The 13,525-nt window shown below is 42.2% G+C and overlaps 1 protein-coding gene across 4 annotated transcripts in view; it reads left to right on the top strand.

Annotated features, from left to right (window-relative positions):
- LOC123998912 (rho guanine nucleotide exchange factor 12-like) overlaps positions 1 to 13,525 on the top strand; it is a 157,627-nt gene that overhangs the window by 71,418 nt on the left and 72,684 nt on the right. For 3 of the 4 annotated variants that reach the window (XM_046304137.1, XM_046304135.1, XM_046304138.1), the window contains exons 2-6: positions 4,391 to 4,411; positions 5,135 to 5,229; positions 11,310 to 11,408; positions 11,972 to 12,021; positions 13,440 to 13,497. In XM_046304137.1, the coding sequence (XP_046160093.1) occupies positions 4,391 to 4,411; positions 5,135 to 5,229; positions 11,310 to 11,408; positions 11,972 to 12,021; positions 13,440 to 13,497 (323 nt within the window). Of the gene's footprint in view, positions 1 to 4,390; positions 4,412 to 5,134; positions 5,230 to 8,347; positions 8,543 to 11,309; positions 11,409 to 11,971; positions 12,022 to 13,439; positions 13,498 to 13,525 lie in introns of those variants that run through there. The other variant, XM_046304139.1, reaches the window with a different exon arrangement.

Genomic DNA, 13,525 nt, shown 5'->3' with positions numbered 1-13,525 from the left:
TTTATTTAATGTTATATGAATCCTATAAATTAAAATGGCCAATTTGGTTGCAATAAATTAGCTTAATTTCTCAGATCAAATTATATTTCATCAAAATAATTTTGCTGAAATGCTGATCTTATCTATTTCTAACTAAAGAAACAAGTTCAGAACAATTTGAGATGGGAAGTCCTCATTCTTTTGCTTTTTGAAGTGGAATGACCCCTAAGCCTCTCTGGCCCTGTAGCTTGTCTACATCGAAAGGGATCAGGTCATATCCCAAAGACGTACCGTTTCAAGTCTTGCCACTGCAGTGCCGCTTCCCTTTCTCACTTTCCCACTCTTCTCTGTGTTGTTTTGAACCTCTTCCATAGACCTGATTGTCTTAGAAATCTTAAAAACCAAGTGTCCCCGTGCCAAGTATCCCGGGCAAACCTGTTACCTTACTCACACTTTCCAAGAAGCTTAATTTAGCTTAGCAGGCACCACTGAGTGAGAGCACTTTCCGGCACTCCATTTGTTGTTGTAACAGTTTTAGCGATGAACTGCAATGAAGAGTGAGGTAGAGAGGTAGTCATGTTCGAGGCATACAGGAATGGTGTTCAATCCTCTATGTATGGGACTGGCACAAAATGGACACCCTCGAGTGCATCCTTCTGTAGAACTCTTGTGCTGTTTTCATTTTTCCCCCTCTACCTTGTCCACTTGTGCAAAACTGGGGTTGGTCAGTAACATCAAAGAGGATGTGAAGCCAAGATGATTCCTTCATAACATTAGCTGTCACACTTTTTTTGCATTGTTGTTCCTATGATAAAGTTCCAATTTGAAATATTCCATGTCGTAGTAATAAGTGTCTTTGACGACATTGGTCATAGGAAAAATAGACAAGTAATTTCACGAGAGAGGCAATGGGATGTGACTATCACAGAACTGTTTACATGCAGTGTCTCATGAGTAATGATTTTTGCTTGCCATTTAAAATTAGGCAGCCATTGCTGCACTGCCAAGGCTATATATTTGCTAATTTACCCATTTTATTTTGCTTTTGGCTAGTATTTACTGTAATAAATTGAAGGATCATTCAATTATTTCGCTACATACTTGTCCATATCTGAGTGGTCTCTTGCTAGATGGTGTTAACTTGGCCTTTTGTTGTTAAAGTAGAACTTAAATGGAATATTGATAAAGATTATTCAATTTAAAGGCTCGGTAGCATAAACTTAACCACATGTAACATGGATTTGTATTAGAATACGCATCAAAAGTCCCAATGCAAAGTGACATCTCATTTTCCTATTTTTTTTTTCATTTTTTCATTAAACTGATCAGAATTCTGAAAAATGATGGCAGAAAAAAACATTTGCGGGTTGTGACGTAATATGGAGGACGCGGTAGGCCAGCCTATTCTCTATAATGTAAACCACCATGGTCAACATAGCTTAGTATTAAGCCAGAGAACAACTAGTCTAGAACAAAACAATATAAACTAGTCTAGAACAACAGATATAAAGTAGAGGGAGTGGAGACTTACCGATTGATGGCTGAGTTGGCTACCAAAGTCAAAGAAGAGTCATGGCGAGGCCTTCAGAGGGTGAGGCCGTTTCACTGGCCAAGGGAACGTAAGCTAATTCAATAGTGATATAGTGAGGTAAATCCATATTGAATTTACCCGGTTTGTCTCCATCAATGCTGACACTGACGCTGTACTGGTAGTTTGGCAGTTCACCCTTGCAACAACTGCTCCCCGGGCGCCGATGACGTGGACATTGATTAAGGCAGTCCCCCGCACCTCTGTGATTGAGGGGTTGGGTTAAATGCGGTGGATATTTTTCAATTGAATGCATTCAGTTTTGCCACTGACTAGGTACAGTATGCCCTTTCCCTTTCTCACTAAGTTATTTAGTCTTTGACCACACTGTGTTGTTACTTAGGTAAGTAAAAACTCATGGTTCCTACCTTAAAGGAATTGATTTTATAACAAGACTAAATAAATTAAAAGCTACTTGCAGTGGGAGCTAACCTTCTGCTAAAGCTAACGGATAATAGTTCAAGGCTAGCAATCGATTTCCCTGCTCTTGGATCTTTGTTTTCCATTGATCAGCCTTGTTAGCTTGAACACGATAACAAGTTCATTGTTCCCCTCAGACTTTCAACGTATCAATTAGGCCTCTCTTTCTCAATTTTCAATGAGTGTGCATTTAAGGGTCTAAATATCAGCTTAATCCCCTTCTCAGCTAGCTGGTTAGCCACCACCCAGTGTGCATGATGTCTTTCCTCACCCATGCAGTCTATCCCCTATCCCATCCTAATCTCCTCAGGGCACATCAGAGGAGAACCAGTTTAAAAGCTCACCCTGTTCTCAGACAGTATAGTAGTGAATCCCATGTCTCTCTATTTGGCAGGGGTTCAATATGACTGGCTTGATGTCAGATTTTTTATTGAATGATGTTAATTTCCTTTTTATAAACGGCGCTATTTGGTCGAATTAAGTAACTTTTAAACTATTAAGAGGTGTTCTCAAATTCAAGGCAGTAGCGGTGGAGTGTTGTATCACAGTGTATTCGGTAAATGTTATATTATGGATCTCATCCATAATGAGTGATTGAGTGATTTCTTTCTGTCAAAAAGAGACCTTCAAGTACGAGCTCTGTAGTCTGGGTACTAGCACAGGATTTTCCAAATCCTACCCTTCTTGCCTTCTCTTAAAGATACCCACTCCCCTTTTCCCCCTCTTCTCCTCCCCTCTCATCCCCCACCCGCCCACATTCAGGACAGGAAATGGGAGCCCTGCCAGAAGCCCCCTCTGTTTCCGGGAATCTGTCCCACAATGCTGCAGTGTAGTAAGTTGGCTTTGACGTGAACGCCATTGTTCAAAGTTCAGGCCCCATTGTCTGAGAGAAGGAACAGCAACAAAAACAAAAACCACCCGCAGAAGGATGTGGAGGGGTAGAGAGAGGGGGGCCTGTGCTATTTATATGGAGATCCCTCCCATCCTCCTATCTGTCAGACTTAGGGATCAGGGTAGGGTAGGGATCTATGTGTTTGATATGCCAGCCAGTGGAACAACTGGGAGCCAGAAGGTGCCTGAGGACATGGGGCTTATGTTGGCATCGTCACACCACCGCCCGTTTGATTATTAAATTAATTAGTGGGTCTGGTCTTAAGTCCTTTCTGGTCCCCCTGAGTTATGGTGGTGGTTGTGATCATGTGTTGTGTAAGCAGAGGATGACAGATGTTCCTATGATAGTGCACTCTACTGGTTAGCAGCATCTTATGGGCAGTACCAGCGGCAACTTGGCAAAGTCGGTTTAGAGGTGGGAGGGGGGTTAGAAGCTGGCTGTGGCTCACTGAGGATATCACTATCAGAAACACAAACCTAAGTATACAGAAACATGCAGATGACCAGGAAGACAAGGGCTTGTATTCATAAAGTGCATCAGAGTAGGAGGGCTGATCTAGGCTGTACATGGGGGACCTAATATTGGATCAGCAGTTCTACTCTAAGGTGCTTTATGAATACAGGCCCTGGTTTCCCCGGAACTGTACATTTACTGTATATACCTATCGTTTCTGAAAATGTACACTACCGATCAAAAGTTTTAGAACACCTACTCAAGGGTTTTTCTTTCTTTTTTTACTATTTTCTACATTGTTGAATAATAGTGAAGACATCAAAACTATGAAATAAAACACATGGAATCATGTAGTAACCAAAAAGTGTTAAACAACTATATTTTATATTTCACATTCACAACACAACTGATTGGATCAAAAGCATTAAGAAGGAAATAAATTCCACAAATGAACTTCTAAGAAGGCACACCTATTCATTGAAATGCATTCCAGGTGATTACCTCATGAAGCTGGTTGAGAGAATGCCAAGCGTGTGCAAAGCTGTCATCAAGGCAAAGGGTGGCTATTTGAAGAATCTCAAATATAACATTTATTTTGATTTGTTTTACACTTTTGTGGTTACTACATGATTCCGTAAGTGTTATTTCATAGTTTTGATGTCTTCACCATTATTATTCAACGATCTAGAAAATAGTCAACTTGACTGGTAGTGTATGTTCATTGTGTAACTTTCTTGACGTAGAATGCAATGGCAATAAAAAGTTGTAGAATATAGTCACATGTGGTAGCGAATTAAGAAAACACTTTTTAATAAATTCTCTAATGAACATGTTTTAGTCCAGGTACAGGCTTAATCAGTTGTTGCTTGACTTAACATTTCTGTACCTCACGAATGTCAAAATTCTACAGGCCCAAGGAGTCTTCATATAGTTGGCGAAAATGATCCTGTCTAGAAAATCTGAATAGGCATCACAATATAGAATTAGAACAGGACTTCACCAATGACAAAGAGTATTAATTATAGTTTTTAATTCTTTCTCAATTTTTCTTTTTGCAGGGTTCCCAAAAAAGCAACCAGGTAAGTTGTTTTGTTAATCTTTGTCCACATTGTCAATCACGAAGGAATGCAATTGTGACATTGAGATGAATATCTGCGTATAACTAGAAAGTCTTACCACAAAATAAATCATATGCCCCCAAGAGTTGGGACACCTGGTATGTGTCCGTAATGGAACCTTATTAGATGCAGCCCTGTGTTTTGAGTGGATTAATCCCGATGTGATTAAGCTTTAGGACCCCATACCGCCTTACACTCTGTTCAGCATATTAAGATTACACTTAATGTGTTTCGAATGGAATTAAGAAATTTAGAAATATTATGGCGAGCAATGTCGGAGTCTGGAGTATAGTACGTAAACATTATTAGTGACCAGTGTTCCATTATTGAAGTGACCAGTGTTCCATGTCTATGTACATAGAGCAGCAGCCTGTAAGGTGCAGGGATGAGTAACCGATTGGTAGCCGGCTAGTGACAGTGACTAAGTTCAGGACAGGGTACTGGGTGGTGGCCGGCTAGTGATGGCTATTTAACTGTCTGATGGCTTTGAGATAGAACCTGTTTTCAATATCTCGGTCCAAGCTTTAAAGTACCTGTATTGACCTCACTTTCTGGATGACAGCTGTCATGTGTCTAGACCGATGTGTCGAGTCTGTTCTTCCTGTGTGTGTGTATGTGTCTGTCTGTCTGTCTGTCTGTGTGTGTGTGTTACTCACCATGCCATCTATGTTTTTGTGTACCCAGGACCCTTAGCATTCTCAGCAAGGACCACCCCCCAGACAAAAAACCCAAGAGTGACAAAAACACAGTCCCACCTCTGCAGGAGTTTGACCCTACTGGTAAGTGTGCCAATATTCCGGGCCTTCCTCTGACACTGCATGCAGTTTCTGGATGGCAGGGAGTTCAGCCCCAGTGATATATACTGGGCTGTCTGCAACACCCTCTGTAGCGCCTTGCAATCGAGGGCGGTGCAGAACCCATACCAAGTGGTGATGCAGTCAGTCAAGATGCTCTCAATGGTGCCGCTGTATGCATGTAACTTTATGAGGATCTGGGCCTTCCGAGTGGCGGTGTGGTCTAAGGCACTGCATCGCAGTGCTAGAGGCGTCACTACAGATCCCAGTTCGATCCCGGGCTGTGTCGCAGCCGGCCGCGACCGGGAGACCCATGAGGCGGTGTACAATGTGGCCCAGCGTCGTCCGGGTTAGGGGAATGGTTTGTCCGGTGGGGTTGTCCTTGTCCCTTCGCGCTCTAGCGACTCCTATGGTGGGCCGGGGGCATGCATGTTGAAACGGTCACCAGTTGGACAGTGTTTCCTCTCTGACATCAATAAGCAGTGTGGCTTGGCAGTCGTGTTACGGAGGATGCATGGTTCTCGACTTTCACCTTTTCCTAGTCTGTATGGGAGTTGCAGCGATACTGTATTGGATATCACGAACTTGGTGAGAAAAAGCTGTAAAAAAAATACAATAATAATAAGCTCTTGACCTTCTTCACTACAGCACCGTCGATGTGGATGGGCGCATGCTCGCCCCTCCGCTTCTTGTAGTCCACGATCAACTCCTTTGTCTTGCTGAAGTTGAGGGAGAGGTTGTTGTCCTGTCACCACACTGCCAGGCCTCTCACTTCATCCCTGTAGGGGGTCTCATCACCTACCACCGTAGTGACATCAGAAAACTTGATGGTGCTGTGTGTCCACATGGTCGTGGGTGAACAGGGAGTACAGGAGTAGACTAAGCACACACCCCTGAGGGGCCCGTGTTGATAATCAGCGTGGCAGATGTATTGTTACCAACCGTCACCACCTGGGGCCGGCCTTCAGAAGGTCCAGGATCAAGTTGCAGAGGGAGGTGTTCAGTCCCAGGGTCCTGAGCTTGGTGATGAGTTTGGAGGGGACTATGGTGTTAAACGCTGAGCTGTAGTCAATGAACAGCATTCTCGCATAGATATTCCTCTTGTTCAGGTGGGAGACAGCAGTGTGGAGTGCAATAGAGATTGCGTCGTCTGTGGATTTGTTGGTGCGGTATGCGAATTGGAGTGGTCCAGGATGTCGGGATGATGGTGTTGATGTGAGTCATGACCAGCCTTTCAAAGCATTTCATGGTTGCAGATGTGAGTGCTACGGGACAATAGTCATTTAGGCAGGTTCTTGGCACATGTGGTCTGCTTGAAACATGTTGGGAGATTACAGACTGGGACAAGGAGATGTTGAAAATGTCTGTGTAGATACTTCCCAGAGGGTGTGTGCATGCTCTGAGAATCACATCAGCCACGGACAGAGCGATCACAGTTGTTTGCCTCGAAGCGAGCATAGAAGACATTCAGCTCGTCTGGGAGGTTTGTGTTACTGGGCAACTCATAGCTGGGTTTCCCTTTGTAGTCCATACTAGTCTGAAAACCCTGCCACATCCGACGAGCTTCAGAGCTGGTGTAGTAGAATTCTATCTTAGTCCGATATTGACCTTTTCCATGTTTGATGGCTCGTCGGATGTCGTAGAGGGCTTTCTTGTAAGTGTCTGTGTCCCGTTCCTCGAAAGCTGTAGGGGGAGGGATAAAAGCAAACAATGCCCCCTCCCTAACTTATAGTGGAGTGGTAGATGCCCACTTTACCTTTTTTCTCAGCTCAGGTACCTAAATACAACATAGACATATACACTGAGTGCACACAACATTAGGAACACCTGCTCTTTCGATGACATATAAGGACCAGGTGAAAGCTCTGATCCCTTATTGATGTCACCTGTTAAATCCACTTCAATCAGTGTAGATTAAGGGGAGGAGACAGGTTAAAGAAGGACTTTAAAGCTATTCAGAGGGTTAATGGGCAAGACAATATTTGTGTGCCTTTGAACGGGGTATGGTAGTAGGTGCCAGGCGTGTCAAGAACTGCTGGGTTTTTCAACATTTTCCTGTGTGTATCAGGAATGGTCCACCACCCAAAGGTGATCCAGCCTACTTTACACAACTGTGGGAAGCATTGGAGTCAGCACGGGCCAGCATCCCTGTGGAACACTATCGACACCTTGTAGAGTCCATGCCCCGATGAGTTGAGGCTGTTCTGAGGACAAATGGGCGTGCAACTCAATATAAGGAGGGTGTATATCATTTACACACACAAACACACACGTCAGCTCAGACAGATCCAGGTCAGAGAGGCCCAGCTCATGAGCTCCATCAGCAACAGAATGGAAAATGAATGTGTTTATGCAACAGATGTTAGTGCATTGAATCGTATCGCATCAAACCGAATCGCATTGATTCGTTCCTCTAATCAAATCGAATCGCACCGAATCGTTTCAAACTGAAATGTACCGTTCCTGTATATTATCGGTGTCCCTGTATTTAACTAAGGCCTTTAGTCTCCCATTGACATCAATGCATGCTGAATCCAATCATTTGTTATCGTCCAATAACGTCCAATGTTATTGTCCAATAAGAAAGGTACATTTATGTTTTCTGTCTCAAACCATTTTTCAACTGAAAATGTTTCGCAACAAAAAACAAGATTCTTATTGCCTCAAATGTACCATTTGCCTAGGGTTTGTGTTGCCTAGGGTCCACGACTGTTAATGAATATGACCCTGGTATTAAAGCTCCACTCTGGAGACTAGGAGCTAATGTTTGGTCTGGGCTGGGGGATGAAATGGGAGCGCAGTGGCTCCCCAGCTGACAGACAGATAAACACGCAGCACCAGGCTGATGCTTATCTTCTGTTAGGCTGGGGAAATGCCAGCAGCAGCAAAATGAAACACACACATTCTCTCTCACACACACGCACGCGCACACAGTCACAGTAATACATGCACACTCGTACACACGCCACTGCTGCTGGAGTCTTAGGATGAAAGACACACACAGTCACGGCTGCTGGAGTTCGAGGTTGAAAGTGCACTTTGAGCCTTAGTCATGTGATGAGGTAGTCTGCTCTACAGACAAACGCAGCACCAAAATCCCTCTCTTGCTAGACTATGTGAAAGACTTTCTTGGAATGACTATTCAATGCCCTGGTGACAGCATGTTTCCTAGTCAAAGCTGTTTGTAGTGTAAATGTATCCTCAGTACTGGGCGTTGTCGATTTGAACACTGTTCTTCTCACTGAGAAATTGGAATAAACAAAGAAGTGGTATGGCGTCCACTACACTAAAGTTCCAGGTCTGAATTGTAATTATGCTTTGATTCGCTGCTGATGTAAAAAATACCCTCATAGGATGTTCTGTATGGTCTGGTACCACAGAAGGTTGTTAGTGTATTGTGAATGTTACATGTAGGTCTAGGGAATAATGGAAACATGCCATTTAAGCCTAACAATATACAGTATATATCAGTGTTTCTCAACCTCCGATCCATGGTATGTTGCTGAACGGTTCCTGAGACTCTAATCTGGTCAGGTATACAGAGCTAGTTTTAATGTAAGCTGTTCCGCAAGGAGGAAAAAACAGGTACAAAAAGGGTTGAGAAACGTTTAACTTTATGCCTTCGTTTTCTTTGTATAAGCGCCATTTTAGGCTGAATCATTATTCGTTTGAATATTGCTAATCTTTTTTTAACATTCATACCCTCAGTTACCATTTCAGTTTTTTTTTTTTTCAAGGGTGCGTTATCAAGAACAATTACTATTTGCAACAAAATTCAGACTGTAAGGTGCATAGTCACACTGGGGAAGAAGACTTTCACTCTTTTTTTCTGTCATTGTTTATTTTCACCTCCCAATGTTTCCTTTTAGATTTTCTTGGCTTTTGGTGTTTTTTTCCCCTCCGTGTGTCCTGGTTGTGTTACTTTACCATGTGTACTGTCTGACGTGTTGTACTAGACGTGCCTGTGCAGCAGACTGGCTGTGTAGTAGCCGAGGGAATCCCCTCCGAGTCCAGATTCACCAGAACTAAGCTTTTTTTTCACATTTCACCTATCACTTATCCCCAGTCCTTCTGCCATGTGAACTTTCCCACAGTGTTTGGCCAGAGTAGCGTGAAGGAAGATGTTTGGGTTGAGGAAGGAATGCTACCAGGAGGGTTTGGGGGGGGGGGGGGGGGTAAAAATACACCTGTTTAAGTCAATGTATGAAGACTCCTATTTAGGCCTGAAAAATACATTTGACTCTAAAATGTTAAAGGGGCAGTTCAGCCAAATTACCTATTTATTTACATGCTTTGCTGTCATTAAGCTAGCTACTGCCACCAACCGTTAATGTTAGCATTTTGTAACCAAAAACCAATGTATGTCAATGTCCCCCAGTTAGCACGCTTTCAATTTCATGTCCAGCTCATATCTGAAAGGGATTGTGTAGCCCAATAACTTTGATGTGATTTGGACATGACATTTAAAACATGCTAACTGGGGGACATGAATTTACTTTGGTTCTTGGCTAGAAAATGCTATTATAGCAGGGGTTTTTCTGGTTCAAATGGGGGCTTAGGTGGTGGCCGTGGCAAATGGCGTGGTCACCCACCAAACTTTTTGATGTCCTCCTCTTGGCTGCGGAGATAAAATGTTGCGGTTTTAAAACAAATTTCATGCAATCATACACATTTTTCCATGGGACTGAGAGAACAGTTTCAGTTTTAAAGCACATTTCCTGCAATTCTACGCTTTTTGCCATGACTTATACCATGTTCTTATGCATTCTGAGTGCCTCAAACATTATAACAAAGTCAGTGGGGGCCCCCATGTCATGACAAAAATACTCCTGAATGCATCATTATGTAAATTTTAGATTCTGCCTGACTGTCTGTCTAGGTTTTGATTGTTAGTTCTCAAAGATTATATTATTTAAAAAATATATATTTCCATTATATTTTCTGCATGACATTTACACTGAAAACTATTTTCCATCCAATTTTTCCCCTAAAAAAAAAAAACTTAGGCAGTCCACCCAATACTTTTCTAAAAAGATATGTACAGTGTCAGTTTAACGAAACCAAAGCAATACATTGAATAATAAGTTGTTGGGTAGCCATTATTTGACATTGCAACATGTCTTGCTGTGCCTCATGCAACCTGGATTACTAGTTTAATCTGCTTTCTCATTTGACTTTTACAATATGCACTCCCTGTATATAATGACAATATTGGTTTGGCTGAACCATTGTGTTTGACCTGTTAGTGAAACTGACCTGCCTGTGAACTGGTGTGATCCTGTGTGTGTCTCTATTTGCAACTCAAACAACTCAATATCTGTGTTCAAGCAAACATGACAGGGGGTGTTGTTGTCACTTATACCAATGTTCCCCAAACAACATGTCCTCATATGAGTGTCAAACTGGGTTCTTAGAGGGTCATGTGTCATGCCATTATTCATAACAGCCTATCTTGGCATCATACTGATATTAAAGGGATAGTTCAGCAAATTTGTTTAGATATTTGTTTCCTTACCTTAAAGCAGTCTATGGACAACGAGTGACTGCAATCCACACATTTGTGCTATTTTGTCCTTGTGCATAGACTGCTTTCCAGTTCAGGGAAAAATATCTAATATGCAATTTAGCTGAACTATCCCTTTAACAACAATAAACACTTTTCAAAATGCATCCATGTGTTAAAGGCTTTTGAAGGAGAGTGGAGTTCTATAATAACTGGGGTGTATTAAGTATTTGAAAACAGGTTTCAATCATTCATTTCTGCCACTCAATAGAAGCTTCAAAAGCCACTTTCCTCAGGCCTCGTCAACATTTTATAAAAACTACTAGCCATAAATACAGAGCTATTGAAAGAGTACTTCCGCCACCAAGCAGACATATTGCCAATTAATATTGACAATATTACATATTGTATAGGAAAACAGTTTGACACCCACAGTTCGTATAATGCCCCGTCACGCACACCGTGTCCCACATCGCCATCCTTGTTTCACTGTGCCAACCCGTGTGTTGTGTGGTGATGGTGCGTAACCCACCATATCGTTCTCTTCTGTCTGTCTGTGTAGGGCTTGTCCAGCGTTGTGTGATCATTCAGAAAGATGAGAACGGCTTTGGGCTGACGGTGAGCGGAGACAACCCTGTATTTGTGCAGCTGGTCAAAGATGGTAAGGCCTTTTCCATCCTATTCTAATCTACACCTTCCTGTGCTGTAGTCAAGGAAATGATGATGATACCTATTGCGCTAATGCTAGTTAGCATTGGCCCTCGAGAAACTACCTCTAACTTCCTTCATTCTGGACACAGAGACATAAATGGTATCCACAAGTTCTTCTGACTCTGGGGAAGTAGATAACGGCCCTTATTGCCAATAATCTCTAAGTATTCCTTTAATTGGTAAAGCATGGTGCTTGCAACCCTAGGGTAGCTGGTTCGATTCCCACTAGGGCCACCCATATAAAAATATATGTATAATATATATAATGTTTTAAGGAAATGTAAGTGCATATCTTGGGGGTGTAAACCTTTGACGTTAGATCAACATGTTTGATTGGGAGCAGAATATGAATATATATTCTACATCATATAGTCTTGATATCCAAGGCAACAATACGATGTATTGGATTTATCTCTGAATGTGTCATTATACAGTTGGATACAGTAATATCGCTAACCTTTTATAATTCTCATTCCCATTACGTGTCCTGTCCTGTACTGTCTTCTTCTGCAGATGGCTCTGCCATGCGAGCGGGAGTCCAGACGGGTGATAGGATCATCAAGGTGAGGCTCATTCCCTCTCTGGGGCCCATTATACTCTTGCTAGACATTACCCTTAGCCTAATCTTTCATTGACAGATGCATGTAGTAGCGTCTGTCAATAGACTGTGGGATGGGATGACTAACGAGGAACTTTGTTCTGGTACACTGATTTTTCGTGTCTGATCATTTTGGACAAATCACAATTTCGCAGGTTCTATTTGGCCCATAGATTTGCCCGAGACTTGCTGAGAGTTTTTGTTTAGAGGGGTGGAGACTTCGCTAGTACATTTTCTAACCTGTCTCCCCCCAGAACTTAATTAAGCATCTGACGTAATTTCACATATTTAATTATTGTCCGAGATAAACTGATCCTAGATCTAAGGGTTACCTTTCCAAAAATCTTACCTTATGCATTTCAACCAAAATGCTAAACCGGACTTAGATCAGTGTGAAGGGGGAACTTCATTCTGCCACTGTCTCTTAGACAGAAACCGATCAGGGTGAAGTTTCCCCTAGGTACAGATCTAGGATCAGTATCCCCTAAACTTAACCATAGTAGGGAAAATGCTAAACTGACCCAAGATCAGTGTGTTGGGGCAACTTCATCCCGCCTCAGACAAGAGAACCCTGCAGGGTACTAAGGTAAGTTGTGGGTCATGGATTAAGCCCCCTGCATACCTTCCCACTCTGCCCTCTGCTGGGTTGATGAGGAGCTACACCATAACATGGTAATGTATTCCAATGTCATTAGAAAGGGCAGGATGCCTTCATGCTGTGCGTAGTGTCAGTGCAGAAAATGAATTGTTAGTCTGTGTGGGGGAATCCCAACTTTCTCCTAATGAGAGAGTGTGAGACTTTGGCAATCAAGACAATTTTTCTACTTACCCAGAGTCAGATTAACTCATTGATACAATTTTATGTCTCTGTGTTCAGTTTTAAAAAGTTAAAGGTAGTTTTGTGAGACATTGTTAATTAGCATTTCTGCAATGAATGTAAGTCTATAGGTACAGCTTCCCTTTAAGTAAAATCTTCACTTAGATATGCATGGATGTATGGATGTTTACACTTGAATGGGCAGGTAGTGCTGCAGGTTGGGCCATTTTACCGAAAGATAGGTGGTTCGAATCTCTGAGCCAACTAGGGGAAACATCTGTTGATGTTATCTTGAGCAAAGTACTTAACCCTAATTGCTCCTATAAGTCACTCTGGATAAGAGTGTCTGCTAAATTACTAAATGTCAATTTAAAATGAATAAACATTTAGAAAGAAATAAGGTGTTTCTTGGCATGGAAAGAGTTATGTACGCCTGCTCCTGTTGAATGTACCCATGAACTAATATGGGGTTTCTAATCTGGGACAGAATGCATAGTCCTCCCATAGAAAGTGTTTCATTTTGATTGATGTTGTGACATATAGCAGATGATCTGTTTTTGTTGCAGGTTAACGGGAGCTTAGTAACACATTCAAACCATGTAGAAGTCGTAAAGTTAATCAAATGTAAGTCAAAGTTGCTGTTTTATATCTA

This window comes from Oncorhynchus gorbuscha, linkage group LG16 (assembly GCF_021184085.1).
Source record: "Oncorhynchus gorbuscha isolate QuinsamMale2020 ecotype Even-year linkage group LG16, OgorEven_v1.0, whole genome shotgun sequence".
Classification (NCBI taxonomy): Eukaryota; Metazoa; Chordata; class Actinopteri; order Salmoniformes; family Salmonidae; genus Oncorhynchus; species Oncorhynchus gorbuscha.
The sequence above is the reverse complement of the archived record's forward strand: the minus strand, read 5'-3'. Positions and strand labels throughout refer to the sequence as shown.